The sequence below is a fragment of the Protomyctophum parallelum genome (genome assembly GCF_964188405.1).
Source record: "Protomyctophum parallelum genome assembly, chromosome: 9".
Taxonomy (NCBI): Eukaryota; Metazoa; Chordata; class Actinopteri; order Myctophiformes; family Myctophidae; genus Protomyctophum; species Protomyctophum parallelum.
Window position 1 is genome coordinate 39875761 of NC_139706.1, and position 21651 is coordinate 39897411.

General features: G+C 44.4%; 1 protein-coding gene across 1 annotated transcript in view; it reads left to right on the forward strand.

Moving 5' to 3' along the window:
- The window catches only part of si (sucrase-isomaltase), a 103013-nt gene that overhangs the window by 24240 nt on the left and 57122 nt on the right, over positions 1-21651 (forward strand). The window contains exons 12-19 of the mRNA XM_083773327.1: positions 19-138; positions 3847-3960; positions 7193-7277; positions 8017-8134; positions 10857-11028; positions 13987-14103; positions 19591-19745; positions 20534-20618. Of these exons, the coding sequence (XP_083629453.1) occupies positions 19-138; positions 3847-3960; positions 7193-7277; positions 8017-8134; positions 10857-11028; positions 13987-14103; positions 19591-19745; positions 20534-20618 (966 nt within the window). The remainder of the gene's footprint in view (positions 1-18; positions 139-3846; positions 3961-7192; positions 7278-8016; positions 8135-10856; positions 11029-13986; positions 14104-19590; positions 19746-20533; positions 20619-21651) is intronic.

Consider the following 21651-nt stretch of genomic DNA (forward strand, 5'->3'; position numbering starts at 1 on the left):
ATTTATTGTCACCCCCAGGATCCAGCAATCGCCACCAGTAGGAGGGTAGGGAATGCGTCATATGACTCCTATGACCGTGGAACAGAGAAGAATGCCTGGGTCACTGAGTCAGATGGGAAAACACCTCTACTGGGAGAGGTTAGCATTTAATCTGTGTGTGTGTGTGTGTGTGTGTGTGTGTGTGTGTGTGTGTGTGTGTGTGTGTGTGTGTGTGTGTGTGTGTGTGTGTGTGTGTGTGTGTGTGTGTGTGTGTGTGTGTGTGTGTGTGTGTGTGTTAAGGCTGTACCATAGCCCTGTTTTTAGGACTCGAACATTTGCAGGAATTTCCGAGCGAACATCCGAACCATTTGGTTAATTGGTTCTAATTAATTAATTTCTCCGAGTGCTTTTAACCAGGCTGCAATTCATAAATAGATCCTCCGGGGCGACGTTGCATAGACTATCAGTGAAATAATGGTTAAGTTCATCAGGGGTTGGTGAGGGTTGCTACCGGGTTGGCCGACCGGGAAGGTGTGCATTTTGAGTGTGGATACAACCCAGAGTGAGCCCGCATGCAGCCTGGTACATCTGATCCTTCGTATATCCCCTCAGAACATGTGTTTAGAGACCCTCCGTGGGGCTTCTAAGCCTGCCATTCACATGCTTTTTAACTACCTTTTGACTACCAATATAAATCCCCTCCCCTCCCCTATCACGACCGCCCCAACACACGCACGCACACTTCATGCTGTTTAATAGAGGTCAAATATAGACATTGATTCTACATTACCGTTTAATCTTAAAATTGCCTGCATCACAGAATCACAGAATCATCCGGTACTGGCCTCACGGCACTCGTTACCTGTACATTTAGAATTGATTTGAAGAGTTTAATACTGACTTTTGAAGCTCGAAATAGCCTGGCACCGCAGTTCGTAGCTGAAGTACCTGAACCCCATGTGCCGTCAACTCAGGTCTTCGAATTTAGCCCTACTAGAGCAGGGATTCTCAACCTGGGGGTTGCAAACCCTTGGGGGGTCCCCAAATTATTAACCAATTAGCTGCTCGTGGCGGAACATTCCGTCAGAAGGAATCCAACCAGCAACTGCTTCTGGTGAAATGTTCTGTCTGATAAGCTTTAATATTGATATCAAACCGGATCGCTGATTTATATTTTTTTCAATTTTTTTTGGCTTGACCTTTCCTTCTTTAGCGATCCTAGACCAGGTTGCGCAACCGCACTGCCGTCCACCTCCCATTATACAGGCTAACTAAAAAGCTGAATAACTCAAAATCTACGGAGCTCTCTTGGATAAAACGCGCGATGTTCTTTGCTGATTATCTAGATGGAAACATCTTCTTTTCTTTCTAGAGCAAGGATGGCTTAATTTTAGCTCGCTACAGCAGCTACAGCAGGGGGCCTTGCATATTTAAGTTGGTACAATTCGGACATCTACATATATACCCGTAGATTTGCTGATTTTGGGCAGGTAAACAACCGTACTCACCCGTAAATTTACTGCATTTACATGGCCTCTACATTTAGTATATCTGCCCGTAATCCTTGTTTTTTGCGCAGTGATTTGAATTTGTTATGCACTTATTATTCAATTGATGAAAGATATCTTTTTCTTACTTGCCCAGAAAGAGCAGATTAGAAATAGGTCTGTATACCCAGCACAGAGGTATCAAGGTTGTATTTCTTGAAGTGGAACATATTTATTTCATTTCCTATCAGCATGCCATGCGTGCATAAAGTTCCCCCTCCATGTCCAGCCACTTAATTTTCTCGATCTAAATGGGTAAGTAAATAAATAAATACTTTAATGTTGCAGTGACTAAAGTAAAAAACTTTTTGAAAGCAGTAGAATACCAGCTCAGTGGCCTTGTGGTTAGAATGTCCGCCCTGAGACTGGGAGGTTGGGGTTCAATCCCCGGGCGGGTCATACCAAAGACTGTACAAATGGGACCCAGTGCCTCCCTGCTTGACACTCAGCATCAAGGGTTGGATTGGGGGTCCCTGCGACATACTAGCGTCATGTCCAGGGGGTGTACTTGTACATCAAGCTGCCTCACGCTACAGAAACAGGAGATAGGCTCCTGCCCTATGGGCCTCATGGCTCGGCAAGGCTACTTACTTACTTACTAGTAGTAACTACAAACTAATTGTATAGTAACTTGTCCAACACTGCATGGAGAGGAGAGTATACTGTTAACTTACGTTACGCGTGTGAGCTGCATCTTCTGTTCCGGTTGGCAGTGGGTTAAAGGAAGGACCCACCCGATAAGACAGATGGGGACAACTGGGTTCAATCAATAATACTCTGACCTTCGGTTTCTGTCCACCTGTCATAAGAGTGTGTGTGTGTGTGTGTGTGTGTTTGTGTGTGTGTGTGTGGGCGGGGGGGATGGGGGGGGGTATTATATATATAGGAGTATATTTTTTCTTGGTGGCACATTTTTCATGTTTGTGCTTCTGTAGAAGGGCGTGTGGGTGTGTGAGATCGTGTGCAATCGTGCATGCGTGTCCATGTGAGCATGATTCAAGCCGTGTACAATGTGGGCTGTAAAATGCATTGTGTATTGTGGTGAATGCACAAGCTGTCTTTTTTACACTGGATTGTGAGATTGTCATGCTGTTGGACAAGGTCGCATAGGCGCACGCACGCACGCACGCACGCACAGTGATCTCTGCCTTTCTCAGTGGATTAATCATCGCTCTCAATGTATGTCATTAAGGACAACTTCTAACACAGTCGTGTCTGGAGATTTCTATTGCATTATTGATTTCTCTCTTTTGGCCCGTCTCTCCTTCCCCTTTCTTCGTCCTCCACAATCCCGTCATCTCCATTTTCATCTCCTTGCGAGTATTTGAGCTGTTCCTCTGACATTCCAGCATTGTTTCGGCAGTTCGCACTAACCCTTAATCACACCATGGGCGCATTCCAAAAAAAATATGTCTCTAGATATCTTGAAGGCTGACTTGGTTGAGCAGCATCCTTACATTTTAAGTAGTCACAGAATATTCATCTCTACTACAATCACATGCCCGACCGTTGGTAATCACAGAGCCGTTCGCTGCATGTTCGCGAAAAGTCACAGAGGAAGTTGAACGATATACAGGAAGAGAGCATTTTGGAAATAGCTCTTAACACGTGATTTCCTGGTTCCTGGATACTCGAACGGTGAATCATATCAATCATTTGTATTATTATTTCTTTTTTAAGATTTGTTTTAGGCTTTTCTGCCTTTTATTGTTAGTTTCAAGTGAAGAAAGACAGGAAAGAGGGAAGGGGAGAGACATTCAGCAAAGGTCGTCATGAACGGGACTTGAACACGCGACGAGCTGTCAGGCCAGAGCCTATATGTGGCATGCGCCTGGACCACTCAGCCAGCAGGCACCCCAATCATTTGTATTATTAACATTCAAACATATCTTGACTCTAGTTCGGGGCGAGACTTTGGTTGTACTAACGATTCTGATCTCCAGTAGCCTATATTATGTTTTTGATCGTTGGTGAAGGCTTTGTACACAAAATAAAATACCGTAAATGTACTCTTTGTTTTGCTGTACTGTTGTTTTAATGTATCAGCTATGTTAAGGGGTCTAAAGGTTAGAATTGGGGCTATAGTATGGTAAATACGATAGGGCTTGTTCATGCACCAACACATTATATTTCAGTATCCCAACTAATATTAATGATCAGAAGATAAATGCGCACATGCATTAACAGACGCCATTGCTCGCTCTCTCCGTCTCCCCTCCTGCTCCTACTCTGGCTCTGCCTCTCTCTGTGTCACGTTGTCTTTTCCTGTCATATCCTATCTGCTCATCTCTGTCTGTCTCTCTCTCTCTCTCTCTCTCAGGTCTGGCCTGGGGAGACAGTATTTCCAGACTACACCAATCCTAACTGTATAGATTGGTGGGCTGATGAGTATGACAGATTCTACAACGAGGTCAAGCACGATGCCCTCTGGATCGTAAGTCACCTCTAAATGGCATCACTAACGTGGCTCTGGGTTTATTGCACATATTGTGTAGCAGTGGTTCTCAAACCTTTTTGTTGTGTGTCGAGGCAAAGGTTTTCTTCAGCGCCGTTTCCAAACGGCTGTGTACCTACCTGGCAAAGAACACCTACATCGATACATCGGTCCAGAAAGGAGGCATTTCAGGAATGTCAGGATGTCTGGAGCATACCGGTGTGGTGACACAGCTCATTCGGGAGGCCAGAGAGAACAAGGGCAACTTGTCGGTGCTGTGGCTTGACCTGGCAAATGCGTTCGGTTCCATTCCACACAAGCTGGTTCAGCTCACTTTGACGAAACATCATGTACCCAGCAGGTGTAGAGACCTCATCGCTGATTATTACAGCAACTTCAGGATGAGGGTCTCTTCAGGAGCAATAACATCCTGTTGGCACAAGGTGGAGATCGGTATCATCACAGGGTGTACCATCTCTGTGACATTGTTCTCCCTAGCCATGAACATGCAAGTCTGCTGAGCCAGAGTGCAGAGGGCCCCGCACGATTTCCGGACAACGGCAACCACCCATCAGGGCATTCATGGATGACCTCACAGTCATGACAGAATCAGTCCCAGGCTGCCGGTGGATTCTGAAGGGGCTTGAGAAGCTGGTGGAGTGGGCCCGGATGCGTTTCAAACCTGTCAAATCCAGATCAATGGTGCTGAGAAAAGGGAAGGTGGAGGACAAGTTCCGGTTTAACATCTCAGGCACAGCCATCCCAACTATCACAGAGAAACCAGTCAAGAGCCTGGGAAAGGTTTTTGACTGCTCTCTGAGAGACACAACATCTATCCAGTCGACCTGCACTGAGTTGGATGGCTGGCTGAAATCCGTGGACAAGTCAGGCCTACCTGGGAAGTTTAAAGCCTGGGTCTACCAACATGGCATTCTTCCCAGGATCCTGTGGCCCCTCCTTGTCTACGCAGTCCCTATCTCGACAGTTGAGACCTTGGAGAGGAGGGTCAGCAACCACCTCCGGAGATGGCTCGGACTACCAAGGAGCCTGAGCAGCATTGCACTCTACGGAAACACCAACAAACTGCAACTGCCTTTCAAATCCCTGGAGGAGGAATTCAAGGTAACTAGAGCCAGAGAAGTGGTTCAGTACAGGGACTCAAGTGATCCGAAGCCCGAAGGTGGCTAAAGCAGGGATCCAAGTGAGGACTGGCAGGAAATGGAGGGCAGTGGAAGCAGTTCAAGAGGCAGAGGCAAGGCTGCGCCACAGGTGCATGGTGGGCGTGGTCACACGAGGCCGAGCAGGGCTAGGTTCCTTTCCGAGTCCCCAAATGAACACCAGGGGGAAGGAAAGGCGACGCCTTGTTCAGGATGAGGTGAGAGCAGCAGTGGAGGAGACCAGAACCTGCAAGGCTGTGGGAATGAAGCAAAAGGGAGCTTGGACGAGATGGGAGAATGCGGTTGAGAGGAAAGTGACCTGGGCAGAGCTTTGGAAAGCTGAGCCTCACCGCATCAAATTTCTCATCATGGCAGTGTATGACGTGCTTCCAAGCCAGAGTCAGAGCTGGGGACAAGCCAACTCCTGTCAGAAGAACAACATCTGCAGGCATCCTGATGTCTGCAAGAGACTGGCAGTTGTTGGTGGATCTTGAACATCAGCTGAAGTTCCCCAGCCATATTGTAGTCACCACCCTGCGACCAGACATTGTCCTTGTGTCTGAGTCTACCAAGCAAGCAGTGCTGCTGGAGCTGACAGTCCTGTGGGAAGATCGCCTGGAAGAAGCCTTTGAAAGGAAGCTCTCCAAATATGCAGGTCTGGTCAGCGACTGCCAGCAGGCTGGTTGGAGAGCAAGGTGTTTCCCTGTGGAGGATGCAGAGGTTGCAGAGGTTTTGCAGCCCGGTCCTTGGCCAGAGCCTTCAGTAGCTTAGGCATCGAGGGAGAGAGAAAGAGGAGAGCCATCCGCAGTACCACCGATGCGGCAGAGAGAGCCTCAAGATGGCTGTGCACATGCACGGCACAGTCGGTGGTCCTGGGTTCGATTCCCGCTGTAGACGCTGTGGGAGCTGGGGGCGTTTGCATGTTCTCCCCGTGTCCCCTAAGTAATCCTGGTCTCTAAACTACCTCCCCCTGGCCAGCTGGGTCGCCTGGTGGAGGGGAAAGGAACTGGTCGGAATAACGTGTTCCTGAATCCTCCTATGCGCTACGTCGGGCCGGGGAAAATCCCCCTGTCAGGTTAAAAGAAGCAGCTTGGACTTCCATAGAAGAAGCATGAGGTCTGTCCGCTGCCCTCCCCAGGTTGGCAGAGGAAGTGTAGCGCCCAGGATTACATTGGGTGAAAAAATGGGTTGCAAAATCGTGGGATAATTAAAAAAAAAAAGACTAATGTTAACTCCATAGACACATAGAAAACAGAAAAAGTACAAAAATCACTGCACTCCATCTTTAATACACAGTCAAAATCCTCAGTGCGAATTCATCCATGTGTAACTGTATGCCATTGCATTATCTCCTGAGCTGGCATGTGAGCTCTTATAACCCGCACGTGCTGTGATAAAGACCAGTAAGCTGGCAGTGTATGCTCTTTCTTCATAATGGTTCATTATTATGTAAAACTCCTCATTATGGTGATTTATTTGCTGAAAGAAAGGAGAGCATTTGGCCCATTCCCCATCCAGTGAGCTATTCACTGCAACATGCAGAAGTTACTTCTTGGTCTGTAGGTCATTATCATGCACATATGTATTTATTTGTTTTTGCTGCGTGGGAGCGCACTTACTTTTGTAGTAGAAGACACAATACAGAGGGAGGTGTGTGTGTGTGTGTGTGTGTGTGTGTGTGTGTGTGTGTGTGTGTGCGCGTGGCTGCGTGCGTGCGTGCGTGCGTGCGTGCGTGTGTGCGTGCATGCATGCGTGTAAAAAACAAGTTTTTATTTTTAGTATAGGCAAAATGAGGACACCATGGTGAAAGCGGTTAAACTTTTAAGCCCTAATCACACCAAAGGGTCACCATGCAACTCCTTGGGTCCAAACGGTTGCAAGGAGTTAACACTAAAACCGTCTTGACCCTTTGGTGTGGTTTGGGCCATTGAATTTCATGCATTGAATCACTAGGGTCGACGTGGGTCAGCGTGGCTCAACGTGCAACAAGACATATCACACCGCAGGGACAACGCTAAAACCGCCTTGACCCTTTGGTGTGGTTAGGGCTTTACAATACCATGTCTTGTTTGCAGGACATGAATGAGGTGGCTAACTTCAAGAAAGGATCAACGAAGGGCTGCGATGATAATAGCCTCAACTACCCTCCCTACACACCCAGTAAGACCTGCCACATCTTATATTTAGAACTGCAATAATATCTTAAGTCTTCTTCCGCAATAACCGTTAAGTCTTAAACAGCTTTCTTTCTTTCTTTCTTTCTTGCTTTCTTTTCGTTTCTTTCTTTCTTTCTTTCTAGAATAGAGGGTTGGGATTAGGGCCAAGAGTCATGTTGTAGCAAGATTAAAATAGGACCCATGACTAAGAGGAATACAGCTTGGGGTGTTTTAACTGCAGGGGATGCTATTTTCTTGCTGCAGCACTTTTAAATATCCGCAGTGCAAAGGGTGAAAAAAAGAATCCTGTCGGCATCTATGCTGCCATGGAGAAGCGAGGTAGATTTTGACAGATTAGCCACAGTAGCCAAGGAAATCCGTTCAGGATCCGAGGAAACCTCATTTGAAGTAGTGAGTCCCCGGTGTAAAATTGTGATAATGACTGTTCGCCATGTCTTTTATTCTGTGTGTCAGACAGGATGATCATAACTGCAGAAGGCATGCTCCCCTGACTCAATTTTTATGACTCTCTTCCTTGCCTCATTTTCTGCCTTCACTTGTCACCCTCTGTCTTATTTCACCTTCCTCCCTTTTATGTCCCTCTTTCCTTCATCCTGTTCGTCCCTCCTACTGTATATGTCACTCTCTTAACTTTTTACCCCTTTCTCCTATTCCTCCAACCTCTCACCATCCTTTTGGCCTGACCTTCCCTTGCCCCTGTCTCCCGCTGTCTCCTCCCACAGTGGTTCTGGATGAGGTGCTGTACAGTAAAACTCTGTGTATGGATGCCAAGCAGACCTGGGGGAGCCACTACGATGTCCACAGCCTCTATGGATACTCCATGGTGCTGGCTACTGAACAGTGAGTGGTTCCATGGCCCGGCTTGGAATTTAATTTAATTTAATTTAATTTCTTTGTGGTTCTGGAGAAGTAAAAAGTGCTTTAGAATATCAAGCATACAAATAATAATAATAATAATAATAATAATAATAATAATAATAATAATAATAATAATAATAATAATAATAATAATAAATATAGCTGCAAGCAGCGATAAGGCGGGGCCAAGAAAGAAGACAATACGCAATAAGAACAATATGCACAAATAAGAAATACAGGCTGAGTTGTCGTTACCCAGATTTAAACACAACCTTGTGGTCTGAAGGTGAGAGCTCAACCAACTGAGCAATCTGGACAGTCAGTTGTCTCATTGTAAACTGTAACATCATTCAGTGTTTTGGTAACAATTTTGGGCATGTCATTATCCATTACTACAGTGTGTTTTGATGAAATTATTTTCACGTACAAACTTCTCTTCAACGGCATGAGGAGACATATGTGTATGAAAGTGTCATTGCCAACGGTCAAACGGTTCATGAGATATGCACGTTCAAAGTTTGCATTTTCAATTGAGTGCTATAGCGCCACCCTTTGGCCAATTGTCATGGGCTTCGCATAGTCACCGTTTGGCACGGCCCTCTACCAGATTCCCGCGTTTCACGAAAACCGACTGCACGGTTCAGCCAGAACAGCTATTTTTGGCGGAAGATTTCTTTGAATATGGCCTATAGGACCGTCAAGATGGTTATAGCAGACTGATAATGATCAAAGTACTGTGTTTAAAATAGTCTGTGTCCCAGTCTGTGAGAGAATAAATGTCTTATTTGTGTCCTAGGCTGAAATAGCTTAAGAGCCACTGACTTTTACCAATCTATGCAGATGCATCAGTGTGACACATTACCAATGTGGAGTTGGATTCAAGTCATACCCATGAATCTATAGATACTCATCATTAAATGGTATTCCTACATCTGGGAATGGATACTAATTCCATGGCAGAGCAAAGTTGGCCTTGCCGTACAGAATTATAATGCACAGTAATGGCTAATGCTAATAATATGGATATTAGCCTACTGCATCATGCAAGGATGAGATGCACAGCAGCATCAATGTGGTATAAGCAGGCAGGAAAGAATGCTGCAAAAAAAAACATATATATATATATATATATATATATATAATATTTTTTTGAATCACACACTTGTGAAGTGAGGGACGCTAATATAAAGTCTAACTCATGTTGCTATGATTAGGTGATGTAATGGTGATGTAAAACAAACGGTGACAAAACAAACATTAAATTATCTTTATTGTTAATGGCATTTAATGTTTGTGTTAGGGACAAGATGATGTACATTTTCCCTTCATTGTCAATGGCGTTTTTAAAACAAACTAAAAACAAACATTAAACCCGCCCCTCAATAACCACCCAAGAAATAAAACCTAAACTAAAAATCACACTTGTGGGTGAGTGGCGCTCTTATCATCATACATCACTGTGTGTGTGGCTCTGCTCAGGCTTTGCCAGTGGGCCTAATGAGGCCAACTCCTTTCACCTGTGCAATTTACAGCCTCTGCCTCAGCTAATTGAGGCTCAACCAATCAGGCTCTGCCAGTGGGCCGAATTGATTGCCAAATACACTTTTCAGTTTGCAGTCTTCACACACACAGGCACATACAGTTCAGGTGTGGGACACCGGCTGGAAGGCACAGTTGGGGATTCTCAAAGGGTCTACACAACAGCTTGCTGTTTCAATAGTTTTGCTATGCAGACACACACAAAATACAATGTTTTGCACAGGTGGGATGCTTTCATACATGAAATGTACACTACCAGACACCTCATTACAGAATTGTTGTATTAAAACCTTTTTTGTATGCTTTCTGAACCACTTCTAGCTCAAGAAGAAGCATACACAGCTGTGCAACAATCGATCAGATATTATCATTCACTGAGCAGCTTTTTATGAAAGGCCTCATGATTTAATACTGGCGGGGATTCCCATGTTGTTTCTGTTTCAATCACAAATCGGCAATTGCTGCCTTTTTATCATTCTATGCCATGCAGTTTGGTCCATCATAATGTGAGGTTTGGTGTCTGCAAAACACACACTGTCTAGAGTATCAAAACAAAGGCCCCAGGCCCCTGCTACAATGACAGCTGCCCCTAAGGTATTTCTACAAAACCGCTGTCACAAGTGGATGCCATTATGCACACAGTGGCGCATGCACATACACAGAAGCATGCATGCAGGAACCCACACCAGTTGTGCACAACAAACACACTTGGATAAGAAATAAGACAAAAATAAGAAAAAAAGTATTGAGTAAAGTATAATATAAAGTAGAAATGAACAAAAAAATGCACATGCACACACGCTCACTGATGGTGAAGAGGATTCACAAGGCCTCAGGAGCCTAGGTTTTCTGACTCCTTCTTTCAGCTTTTAAAGCTAGCTCATCTTTCTTTGTCTCTTTCTTCATTCCTTCCATTTTCCCCTCCTCCGTCTACTATTAAAATTATTATTATTATTATTATTGGCAGGAGACACATATTGTAAACATCATCAGGGCTTTGTATTGTCATGGTAATCAATGATGCTTCGATCTTCCTCATCAAATAGAATAATAATGTACAGTAAACCTTGTCCCCATCTGATCTCCCTCTCTCTCTCTGCATCTCCTGATTCTGTCTCTGATTCTTTTTTCTTGCTCATTCCCTCTTCCCGCTCCTCTTCCGCAGGGCTCTGCAGCGGGTGTTTGGTGAGAACCGCACCCTGATGCTGACACGATCTTCTTTCCCTGGCGTGGGCAAATATGCTGGTCACTGGCTGGGAGACAATGCTGCCAACTGGAATGACATCAAGTGGGCCATTCCGGGCATGCTAGAGTTTGGCCTGTTTGGGGTTCCCTATGTGAGTTTACAATTTTCAAAGGATGTCTGCAGCCGCTTTGGATTTACCTCCTAAATGTATGATGAAATATTTATTCTATGTTAATAGTGTCACTAAAACAGAATTTTTTGCACAGAAATATATTAGCTCATATATATTTCAGCTCAGTTGTAGATTAATCGGAAAAATAAACTTTGCCATAGCCCCAGGTGAAATACCCTCAGTTCCCTCTGCAGAAAGTGCACCACTTCAGTGGTGCACAGATTTATAATCCCCTGGCAAACTTACAAGACATTCATATTCAAGCCATACCTATAATCATCGATTGCTTTACAATATCTCATACAACCTAGTCTGACCATAAAATATATATGGAGCTACAAGCTGGAGGAATACATTGCATTAGCTATCAGGGAGGAAAATATTGTCCAGGGCTGTTTTCATTAGGTTTTAGTGCAGCCCATGTTGCATTTTGCGTTTACATTGATTTTCTTTATATCTGAACTAAATTGCAAAGCCAGAGCGCAGTTGTACAATGAATGGGAATCAATGTTATACATATTTCTATTATTTCAGCAGGGTTGCATTAGCTCAACATGTTTCCATTTGTTTACGGAGTCCAAGAGGTTCCTTAGCTATCATGGTTTAGTTATGTTAGTTAACAACTAATAATTCTAGAGATTGCATCGAGATTGTCTGCAGGCTGTGTCAGTCTGTAACGTGATTGGCTGAGCATCGCATAAGGGGTGTGCCCCTGTGGCAGGGGGAGAGAGATGTCATCAGACATTGCTCAACGACACATCCCCCTTCTCCTCAGTGGCTGTGCAATGGGCTCAGTACACAGTACACACGACATTTTGGAAAGAACTTGAGCCTTCATTAGTATCAGCGGTAACACCTGGAGGGTGAAGGAAGTAGGGAAGCAACCCGGAAGTAGGAAGAGTTATTATGTGTGCAACTGTGCATATAGTCCATTGATCTGAATTTGAACATCGGCATTGACAACGCAATCCTGGGTTTATAGGCAATATAATACATATTGTGACGTACCATATATTGTCCAATCATTATGATGGCAAAAAAGTATTCAATAATAATACCTGAATGGTGCTAGTCATTCCATAACGGGTTAATAAAAAAAAAGAACGGGTACCTAAACGTTTATGGACTAGTATAAATGAAGAATTGGGGCAGACATGTGGTCGCTATAATTGTAACACAAAGGGAATATTTCTTAAATCTGCCGAGGACCCGGGGACAGAATTGGGACACGAGCACACGTCTCACAATTCTGGAGCAAGGAAGGAAGGAATGCATGTCACTCCCCCATCTCTCTCCCCCATTTCCTGTCAGCCTACTGTCTGTCCGTCTATAAAAAATATAAAATAAAGGCGAAAGCCGCAAAGACGTATACAGTAATATGAATACAATGAGATCTGTAAAAATGGCTGTTAAAAGATGTCACACATACACACACTAACACATGCAGTGCACACACACTCATACCCTGCACTTACAGTGTGGCGATACACATACCCATTTGATGCAGTCCTTGTATACAGGCAAATCTGCCAAAACGTTGGGTGCAAACAGAGGTAAGAAAGCGACAGGGGGCTTCTCATGCATTATGTCGCACGCACGCACGCACGCACGCATGCATGCATTCACACACTCACACACACACAGCCAGCAATGATCACTGGGGGGTCTTGTAAAAGCCATTCATAGCCTACTGGACACACTTGCACATGCACAGTCAAATGCACATAGAGTAAGGGAGAAATGGTATTTGGATCGATTCTCTCCAATTGAGTCTGTTGTAAAATGTGGCTGGTAGTAAACAATACCAAGCAGCCTCTGTGAAAAGGCCCATTGACTGTCTCCTCCACTCCACGTTGCAATTTATGGGAATAAAGACCACTGTCCACAGTACTGTCTGCCAATAAAGCCTGAGTTATTTGAACTGAAAATAGGAAAACCGTTGTAAAAGATAAACGTAACTCGCACCTGCCATCATTTTACAGCATGCTTGGTGTCACAGAGAAGTGACATTAGAAAGTACTAGGGCTGGGCAACATATCAAAATGATTGCAATGTCATGATAGACTATAAAACGATATATTTTTACAACATAATATCGTGACATTGCATGTTGTCTTTTCCTGGTTTTAATTTTATAAGCCTTATTTGCGATGCAATCCCACAAATATTATTATAGGCTAACAATATGATTTGATTTTGTCCACATCACCCAGCCCCAGAAAGTAGTATGTTATTATTGAAGAAACTTTGCAGGATTGGCCCGTTTTGAACAAAAATCCTCAAATCCTGAACGGAGTGTGCAATTTACGGGAAATCTTTCACAGACTTTCCTACTGGGCTGAGGAATATATCCCACCCTTTTCACATTGGCCTGTTATAGCGCCACCAACAGGTGGATTTTTGCAAAACACGTTTTTGGAACAAAATGCCTCAAATCATCAATTGCCATCCAAGGCATAAGAAGGAGGCCACAACCTGACCTGCCCTGGTTGAGACCTGTGCCCTGAGGGGCACTTTTTCTAGTTTCTCCTTTCATTGTCAATGGCAAATATTTAGACGTGTGGGGGCAAAAGCTGAATATAGGAGGGGCTAGCGCCCCTCAAAAATAACACCTGTGTGAAGTGAGGGGCGCTTATCATCATTCATCATCTCATTCTGGCCAATCACAATTTGTGTCCTCACTTTTGTCTTCAATGTTTCTGTTTACACAAACACTCAAACTAGTCATACTGTACGTACAGTAGGTGGTGGTTTGTGTTTACACTAACCCTCCGTCAACAAATAAATAAAACCAAAAGTGACTCCACTCCAAGAGACATGACGTGTATTATGTTGAATTTACAGTTAAGATTGTTGGACTGGGAATATGGCCAAATATGCTTGTCAAGTTAGCCTGTCGTGCTTCTTCAATCTGCTTTCCTTGTTTTGTTCTTGCAGATTGGAGCTGACATCTGTGGTTTCTTTGATGACACCAATGAGGAGTTGTGTCGTCGTTGGATGCAGGTGGGGGCATTCTACCCTTTCAGCCGAAACCACAACGCTGAGGGTTACAAGGTACCAGTGATATAAGGCATCTCAACTGCACCACATCTTGGTATTGTTATGTAGACATAGCACTCTAGTGTACTGCATACACATATAGTTTCATTATATAGATAGTCCGCTGTTACTGTAGGTTATTAAGCTTACGTATAATTCATGATGACTATTTTTTATGTATTTGATGTATTACCATGTTTTTTGTTCTTACTTACTGTAAATCGCTCTGGATTAAGAGCGTCTGCTAAATGCCTAAATTGTAAATTGTTATGCTTTATTTCTGATAGGTCAGTGAGTACTGAGTATAGGCATGAAACCAAGAGTAGAGAGAGAGGAGATGCATGCGAGACGAGGCTTATAAGAAGCATCGCTGTCGGGCTTAAACATTGTCCAAAAGTATTACTTTTCAGAAAATGGGAAAAATAACTGTGTTCCAATGGATCAAATGTAGTTATAATTTAATTACATTAATAACAAGCTCTTTGTTATTTAATGACTAATTCACAGAAGGAGAGAGTGCATTCTCCGGCAGCGGCAATCAGATGCGGCGCTGCCGGGGGGAGAGGCGGCACCTGCCGGGGAGGTGGGAGGGATTATGTCACTCCACTGCCACTCCATGTCGCGGCCGCCGGTCTAGACGCCGCAACTGCCGATAACAGCCGCGGCGCTGCCAGGGGGAGGGGCAGCATCTGCCGGGGAAGGTGGGGGGATTATGACAACTCCGTTCTGCGGCAGTGTCGGTCCATTCGACGGCTGCCGGTTCAGACGCCGCAACTCCCAATAACAGCCGTGGGGAGGGGCAGCATATGTCGGGGAAGGTGGGTGGATTATGACACTCCACTGCCGCTCTCTTCCGCGGCAGTGCGTTGGTCTGACATTCGTTGCGCCGTGCTTTAGTTTAGGGTTAGGGTTTGTTGTAGGGTGTCGGACTGATGTCGCAGAGAAACACTGCCACCGGTGTTGTCGGCAATTGGCGGAGACTCCGCGGCTGATGGAAAACGCACTCGCTCTCCCTCCTAATTCATACAACCTGGCGTCCCATTTTGGCCATAATATATTAAGCCCACCTACTGCAATACTGCTGTACCATCAAATTAAATGACCCACCCTGTTTCATGACATCTTTCAGTATTCTGTTTTGTACAGATCAAAAATACCAATTTAATCATCAACCTTGAATGTTACCATTTGCCCCCGGTTCAGTGCTGTTTCTCATTATTTATAGATCACACAGACACACTCTCAGTTTATAGAATGATGAATATCATATTAACCCATTCTGACCGGGCACCCATTTTGGTGTCAGCATCATGTTATGCTTTAGCTATTTAAAAATAGCAGATCTACAAGCTCATATCGCGCCACCGAGTGGCGCGATACGAGCTTGTAGGTCTGCTATTTTTGAAAAATCGAAAAACGACTGACATTTTTAGAATCTGATCTCAGGTCAGAATGGGTTAGTCAGACCAGTGTGTGTCTGGCGGAAACCTCGTATGAATCTGATCTCAGGTCAGAATGGGTTAATGGCCTCACCGGCTCACCGTGTGTATATCAGGAGATGCACCCGGAGAACCCACGTCACTATATAGCCAGGCTAACGTCACTGCTTATCTGCTGACATCTAACTAACATCTAACTAGCTTCCCTGGTGTTGCTGTTATGGCATACCCGGCTATTAACGTACATGAGCACAAATAACTTTGCAAGAGGGGAATCTTAACATTGACAGCGTTGAAACAGATGCTCTCATATTTCTTCTTGTGTGACATTTCCATTCTCATCATCACTGCTGCAAAAAATAGCACAGGGTATTGAGAGACAGGGAGAATTAGAAAGAGCTGAGAGAGGGGGGGGGGGTGTTGCTGGAAGAAAGGGAGATGAGGAGGATGATGGGGATGATGAATCTGAACTAAGGTTTCCCGTAAATGAGGAAGCTAATGAGTGACCTATGCTTTGGCTGAATTATGGTTCTCATCGCAAGGCAAGCCATGCACAAATCCATTATTTTCCACACAGTCCAAGAGGCGTGTGAGTGCATATGTGATTAACCAGATGAGCGAGGCCTTTTTCAGCTGCTATAATCACCCACACTCACTGCACAATTAAAGGCTTAAAACATGTACTATTCAGGCATTTACTGTGCGGATGCTCTTATCCAGAGTAACATACAATGTGAAAGATCAGAGTGAGTGTCGTGATAGGCGCTCTGGGACTGTTTGACCTTCAGGCAGCACCTCTTCTCAACCATCACTGATCCTATTTAGGGTACTGAAATAGGACATAGAGAAGACCAGCTGCAGGGTGCTGGCCAGTTTCATGATGGAGTGTGTGGAGCAGGCTTATGAATGCCCAACTGAGACCAACCTACCAAGTAGTAGTAGCAGTAGGGAGAAGATTAGGATATTTGGAGCATTGGCCAGGGTGTCAAATGTTGCATGTACAGTATGTCAATAAGGATAAGGACTGGAAGCCAGTTTGGGCAACATGTTTCAGTGGAAGGGGCAGGTTTGAATCCAGACTGGTTGGCATCCAAAAGTATTCTCTGATAAATGGAGCGAAATTTGGTTAAAAACTACTTGCTCAAAAGTTTTTGAAGAAAATACAGGAGTGATACCAGTATGTGGTCTTGACATCGTAGGGGTTTCTTGAGAAGCTGAGTAACGGAGTAACTAACTTGAATGCAGATGACATGCAGCCTGAGTTTATGGTGGCTTCAGAAGAGAGGGATGGGGTAAAGGACGGAGGAGATGGTGGAGAAGAGCTTCCTTGGGTTAGAGGCTGCAGAGAGGACTGAAATCAGTAGAAAGAGGACTCACTGTAGCAGTGGATAATGAGGCTGTGATTTAAAGTGGGAGAGGTCATCTGATTGTCACTTGCCTTTCAGCTGCTCTGAGCATGCATGTTCACTCAGCTCAGAGAGTTTCAGATAACCAGGTATCTGGCAGACACATAGCCGTGCCGGCTTGGAGGAGCGAAGGCAGATTAAATAGTAAAGAGAAAGGAGGAGGTTGCAGAGTCATTTGAGAGACAAGAAGGAATCAGGGAGAATGTAAAAGAGTGGGAGCCGAGTTGAGTGGCGACAGATTGTAGTTGGATAGGTTTAGCGCAGGTGGGAGAGTGGAAGGAGACATGGAGGAGGAGGATGTTACAGAGTGGTGGTCGGAGAAATGAAGGGGCGTAACGGACAGGTTAGAGGGGATCAGTTTCTGTAGATTACACCACTATATAGGACTATAAGAGAAGGAGGAGATAATGGAGAGGTCAAATGAGGACAGAATAGAAAAGAAGGTTGAAGTCAACCCGGTAGAATGAGAGGAGGGCCGTGTTCCAGGAAGGAGCTGATAAGAGTATCCTGCTCTTCAAGGGAATCCCCAAGTGGCCCTGGGGAACGATAAAGCACACTGATGGAAAGAGGAACGGGGCGTGCAATTGAGATACGGTGAAAACAAGAAACAAGAAAACGATACTCTATGTCTTGTTTTGTTTGTCTTGACTTTATATGTATTCAATGTATGCATTTCCTTTATTGTTTTCTGCTCCTTTGTGCTTTCATTTCCTCATCTCAATCCCTTAGGATTCCTCTGCATGTGCTCTTCTTTTGACTTTATTTCCACCCTGTTCCCTTTCCTCTGTACGGTTTATCCCTATTCATCTTTATGTCAGTCAATTTTCTCTACTGTTCTTTCTCGTTTGCATGCAGGTCAGCTCTGCTTTCCTTTATAATTATTTTCTCTTTCTCTGAAGTCAACTTACCTCTCTGTCATCCAACCAGGGGGGCAGTCAGACAGATATAACTCATTCGGCGCCGTAATCGCCTTTTGACGCCGCCCGGTCCAAACGCTGTACAATGAAAAGAAAAAAAAAGAAAAAAGAAAAAAAGAATTCTGCTGGCTTCATGCGCTGTCTAAGTTGGGACACCGTTTTTAGAATCGTAATATCTCGGATTCTTCTTTTTGGATCAAAACAAGCTGGATTTGGAAGCCGATAGGCTTCCAATTGAAAACTACTGAGACTGGGTTGGATGCATAGACTGAAAAAATATGGACAAAGCGTTCTCCGGGTCTGATATGGACGTAAAATGAAGCCTGTCAGTCCTTGAATTGTAAATCGCCATCTTTCTAGATCCGTTTGGGCCCAGCTGAGCCATTGGCTGGCCCAGACAACGAGGCGGGACTTCCCCCATTCTTCTTTGTTGGTTTTTATTTTGACTCGAGTGGGTGGGGGATCCCGTTCACGCCCCTCAGAACATACGCGACTTTATGGTCATTTTTATAATAAATGGGACCATAATTTACCAAATAGAATATTATGACATTAGAAATTAGACTTTAAACTAGTGACTGGAAAAGTATTCATGACCATGTTTATTAAGGTAATACAGACTAGGTGAAGTTGGGCCCAAATACATCGATCTCTATGGAGCTATGGGGTTTTTTGAGCCCAATGACAGCGCCACAACAGGCCATTATATGAATTTTCAGGAAATCCCGATTTCCTTAGTGGCTTCACAAAATTAATCAATTCTGTCTTGGATCAATGGAACTAACGTATTATACCTTTTACATATATATTTTATAGAACATAGTACTGTACCATGACATTTTTGGTACAGTACATGACTTTTTTTTGTAATAATGATGTTATATCAATTAACTTTTAGTTAATCTATCTGATGAACCATTTGCGATATTTTCAGCCTAAAGGCTGGGAATCACTGCTCTAATACTATAATACTAATATCCCAACACAACAGGCATGAAGCAAGATGACAGCCTCTCTCTCTCTCTTTCTCTCTCTCTCTCTCTCTCTCTCTCTCTCTCTCTCTCTCTCTCACTCTCTCTCTCTATGTCTGTCTGCTTTCCTCAATATCTCAGTCCTCTTCGCCCTCATTTTCTCCTTTACTTCTCTTCCCCCTGTTCCTTTCTCTACCCGTCTTTCATCTTCTGCTCCATCTTTATGCATCTCCCCACTTTTTCACTTTTTTCCACTCCACTTGCTCCAGCCACACATTTTTTCCCTGGTTTCAGTATCACTGTTTTATCAGGCCGGAGATTAAGTCTTTGTGACAGTTTACTTTGCATGCGCACTCATGTGAATTATTATTATTTCTTTGGTTTTGACTCTGGGGACAAAAAGCTGACCTCTCCCAGGTCTGGATGGTTATAAACATAGCACAAGATCAGAAATGCGATGGTAATAGTTTGACATAAATTATTTGACAGACAGGACAGTGCAATATCTGAGAACTGCAAAACAATTGCACATGTTTTCAAATGGGAGAGCGTCAAATTATATCTCACCTGTTGTGGCCTGTTAGATACAAAGGAGAAATACCATCTAATCAGAACTGGATTCACCTTCATCTGCTTGCTTGTGAACTGGTACAGTATACAGTATCTGCTACATGGCAGGACAGTTTCCATTTGTTGTGTTGGTGGTGTCCTACTCCATGAAGATCATTTCTGTATGTCTCTGTCTTTCCTGCTGCCTCTCTGTCTCCAGCCTCAGGATCCAGCTTACTTTGGCGCTGATTCTTTGCTTGTGAAGAGCTCGAAACACTACCTGAATATCCGGTACACTCTGCTGCCTTACCTCTACACCCTCTTCTACAAGGCCCACACCACAGGAGAGACGGTTGTACGTCCCCTCCTGCATGAGTGAGTTACACACAACTGTTGTACAGTACGTCCCCTTCCTGCATGAGTGAGATATTCATTCCCTGAAGAAGACCTATACAGGTCGAAAGTTCGAAACGGTGGTTTCTGTTAATAAACTTCCAGCATTGTGGCTATGAGTGTGCAGACTTTTTCTTCTTTTTCAGTCCGAGCAGGCGCGCATTTTTAAGTCTAAAATGTAAAATAGCGACTGTAGAGGAGAAATAATTATATATTTAGTTACATCACAACCTATTTATGGATAAATAAATACTTGGTAAACATGCTTGTAAATAACCAAACGAGACGACGGACCGTCTCTCTCGTCGGCCCCGGCTCATGTGCTCATCTTGGGGGGGGGGCAGCCTCTGCTCTACTCCGCTGTCCTCTCCCCTAGGGCACGACGGAAACCCTCCGAGCGCAGTTGAAGCACCGAGATCGAATTAAATTATATATTTTTTAAAATAGCGGCTCTGTATGTATCGTTAATGTTGATTCAGCAAGAGCATACCATATTTATGGAAAGAAATCCAATTGTATATATCCAGCACGTCGTGGAAGCAATTAAAACAGCTTGTGTTTACGTGTGGACATTCAGCCCCAAGTCTCCCGGGGAAGGGAGACCCTATCTCGGCGCTGTGGGTCTGTCACTGACCCTCGAGGCCGCTCCTCCACGGTGCAGCTCCACCACCACCCCTCCCTCACCGTCTCTCTCTCTCTCTCTCTCTCTCTCTCTCTCTCTCTATCTCTCTCTCTCCTCCCTCTCTGTCTCTGTTTCCTCCCCATCTCAGGTTCTACTCTGATGATGCTACCTGGAAAGTTGATCGTCAGTTCCTTTGGGGAAAGCACCTGCTCATCACACCTGTACTGGACCCGGTCAGAACACACGCACGCACGCACGCACGCACGCATGCATGCACGCACGCATGCACGCACTCACGCTCACACTCACACACACACACTTGATCAGCAGTTCCTTTGGGCAGAACTCCTGCTCATCACATCAGATCTGTACTGTATCTGGTCACAAAATATAGTACACAAACACACATACACAGGCCATACACAATGAACATGCAGATACATTACAGTACAATAAGGCAGCCGTGCATGCACACACACACGCACACACACACACACACACACACACACACACACACACACACACACACACACACACACACACACACTGACCTCCGTTGGGAGTGCATGATGTGGGATTTACTGTCTCTCTTCCCCTCCCCTCTTCTCTCATCCTTCTTTCTTCTCTCTTTCCTTTCCTCCGTCTTTTCTTTCAGCTCTAATGAGAGCACTGACCTCATTACTGGCAGATTAGAACGGCAGATAGAAGAGTGTATGTGTGTGTTTGTGCATGTGAATCCCAGCATGTACGTACTGCATGCATGCGCGTGTTTCATGTGTGTGATTGTGTGCTTTGTTTGTGTGTGCACATAGAAATGCGTGCATGCGGATTGCGGTCATGTCGAAGTGGCCTGATTAATAAGCAATTTGGCCTTGCGGCTCGTGAATCTCAGAACAGCGAGATATGGAGTGAAATGGATTCAAAGTGGTGCGAAAGAAAAAACATATATTCAGCCTGTGTTATTGTTAAAGAGCTTAATACAAGCCAAGGGCAGAGAAGGAGGAACGGGGTCTTCAGGTCAGGGCCCTTGCCTCCGAATTAGCCACTTGAACCCTAGTGTCTTTAATCTGGTCTTGTGGTAATAATAGGCAAACATTCGGCGGAAATGGCCGGTCTACAACCGTGCTTATATATATATGTATATATATATATATATATATATATATATATATATATATATAAGCAAGGTTATATATATGTGAGTGTGAGTGAGTGTGTGTGTGTGTGTCCTGATAATTATACTACTACTACTAACAATAACAATAC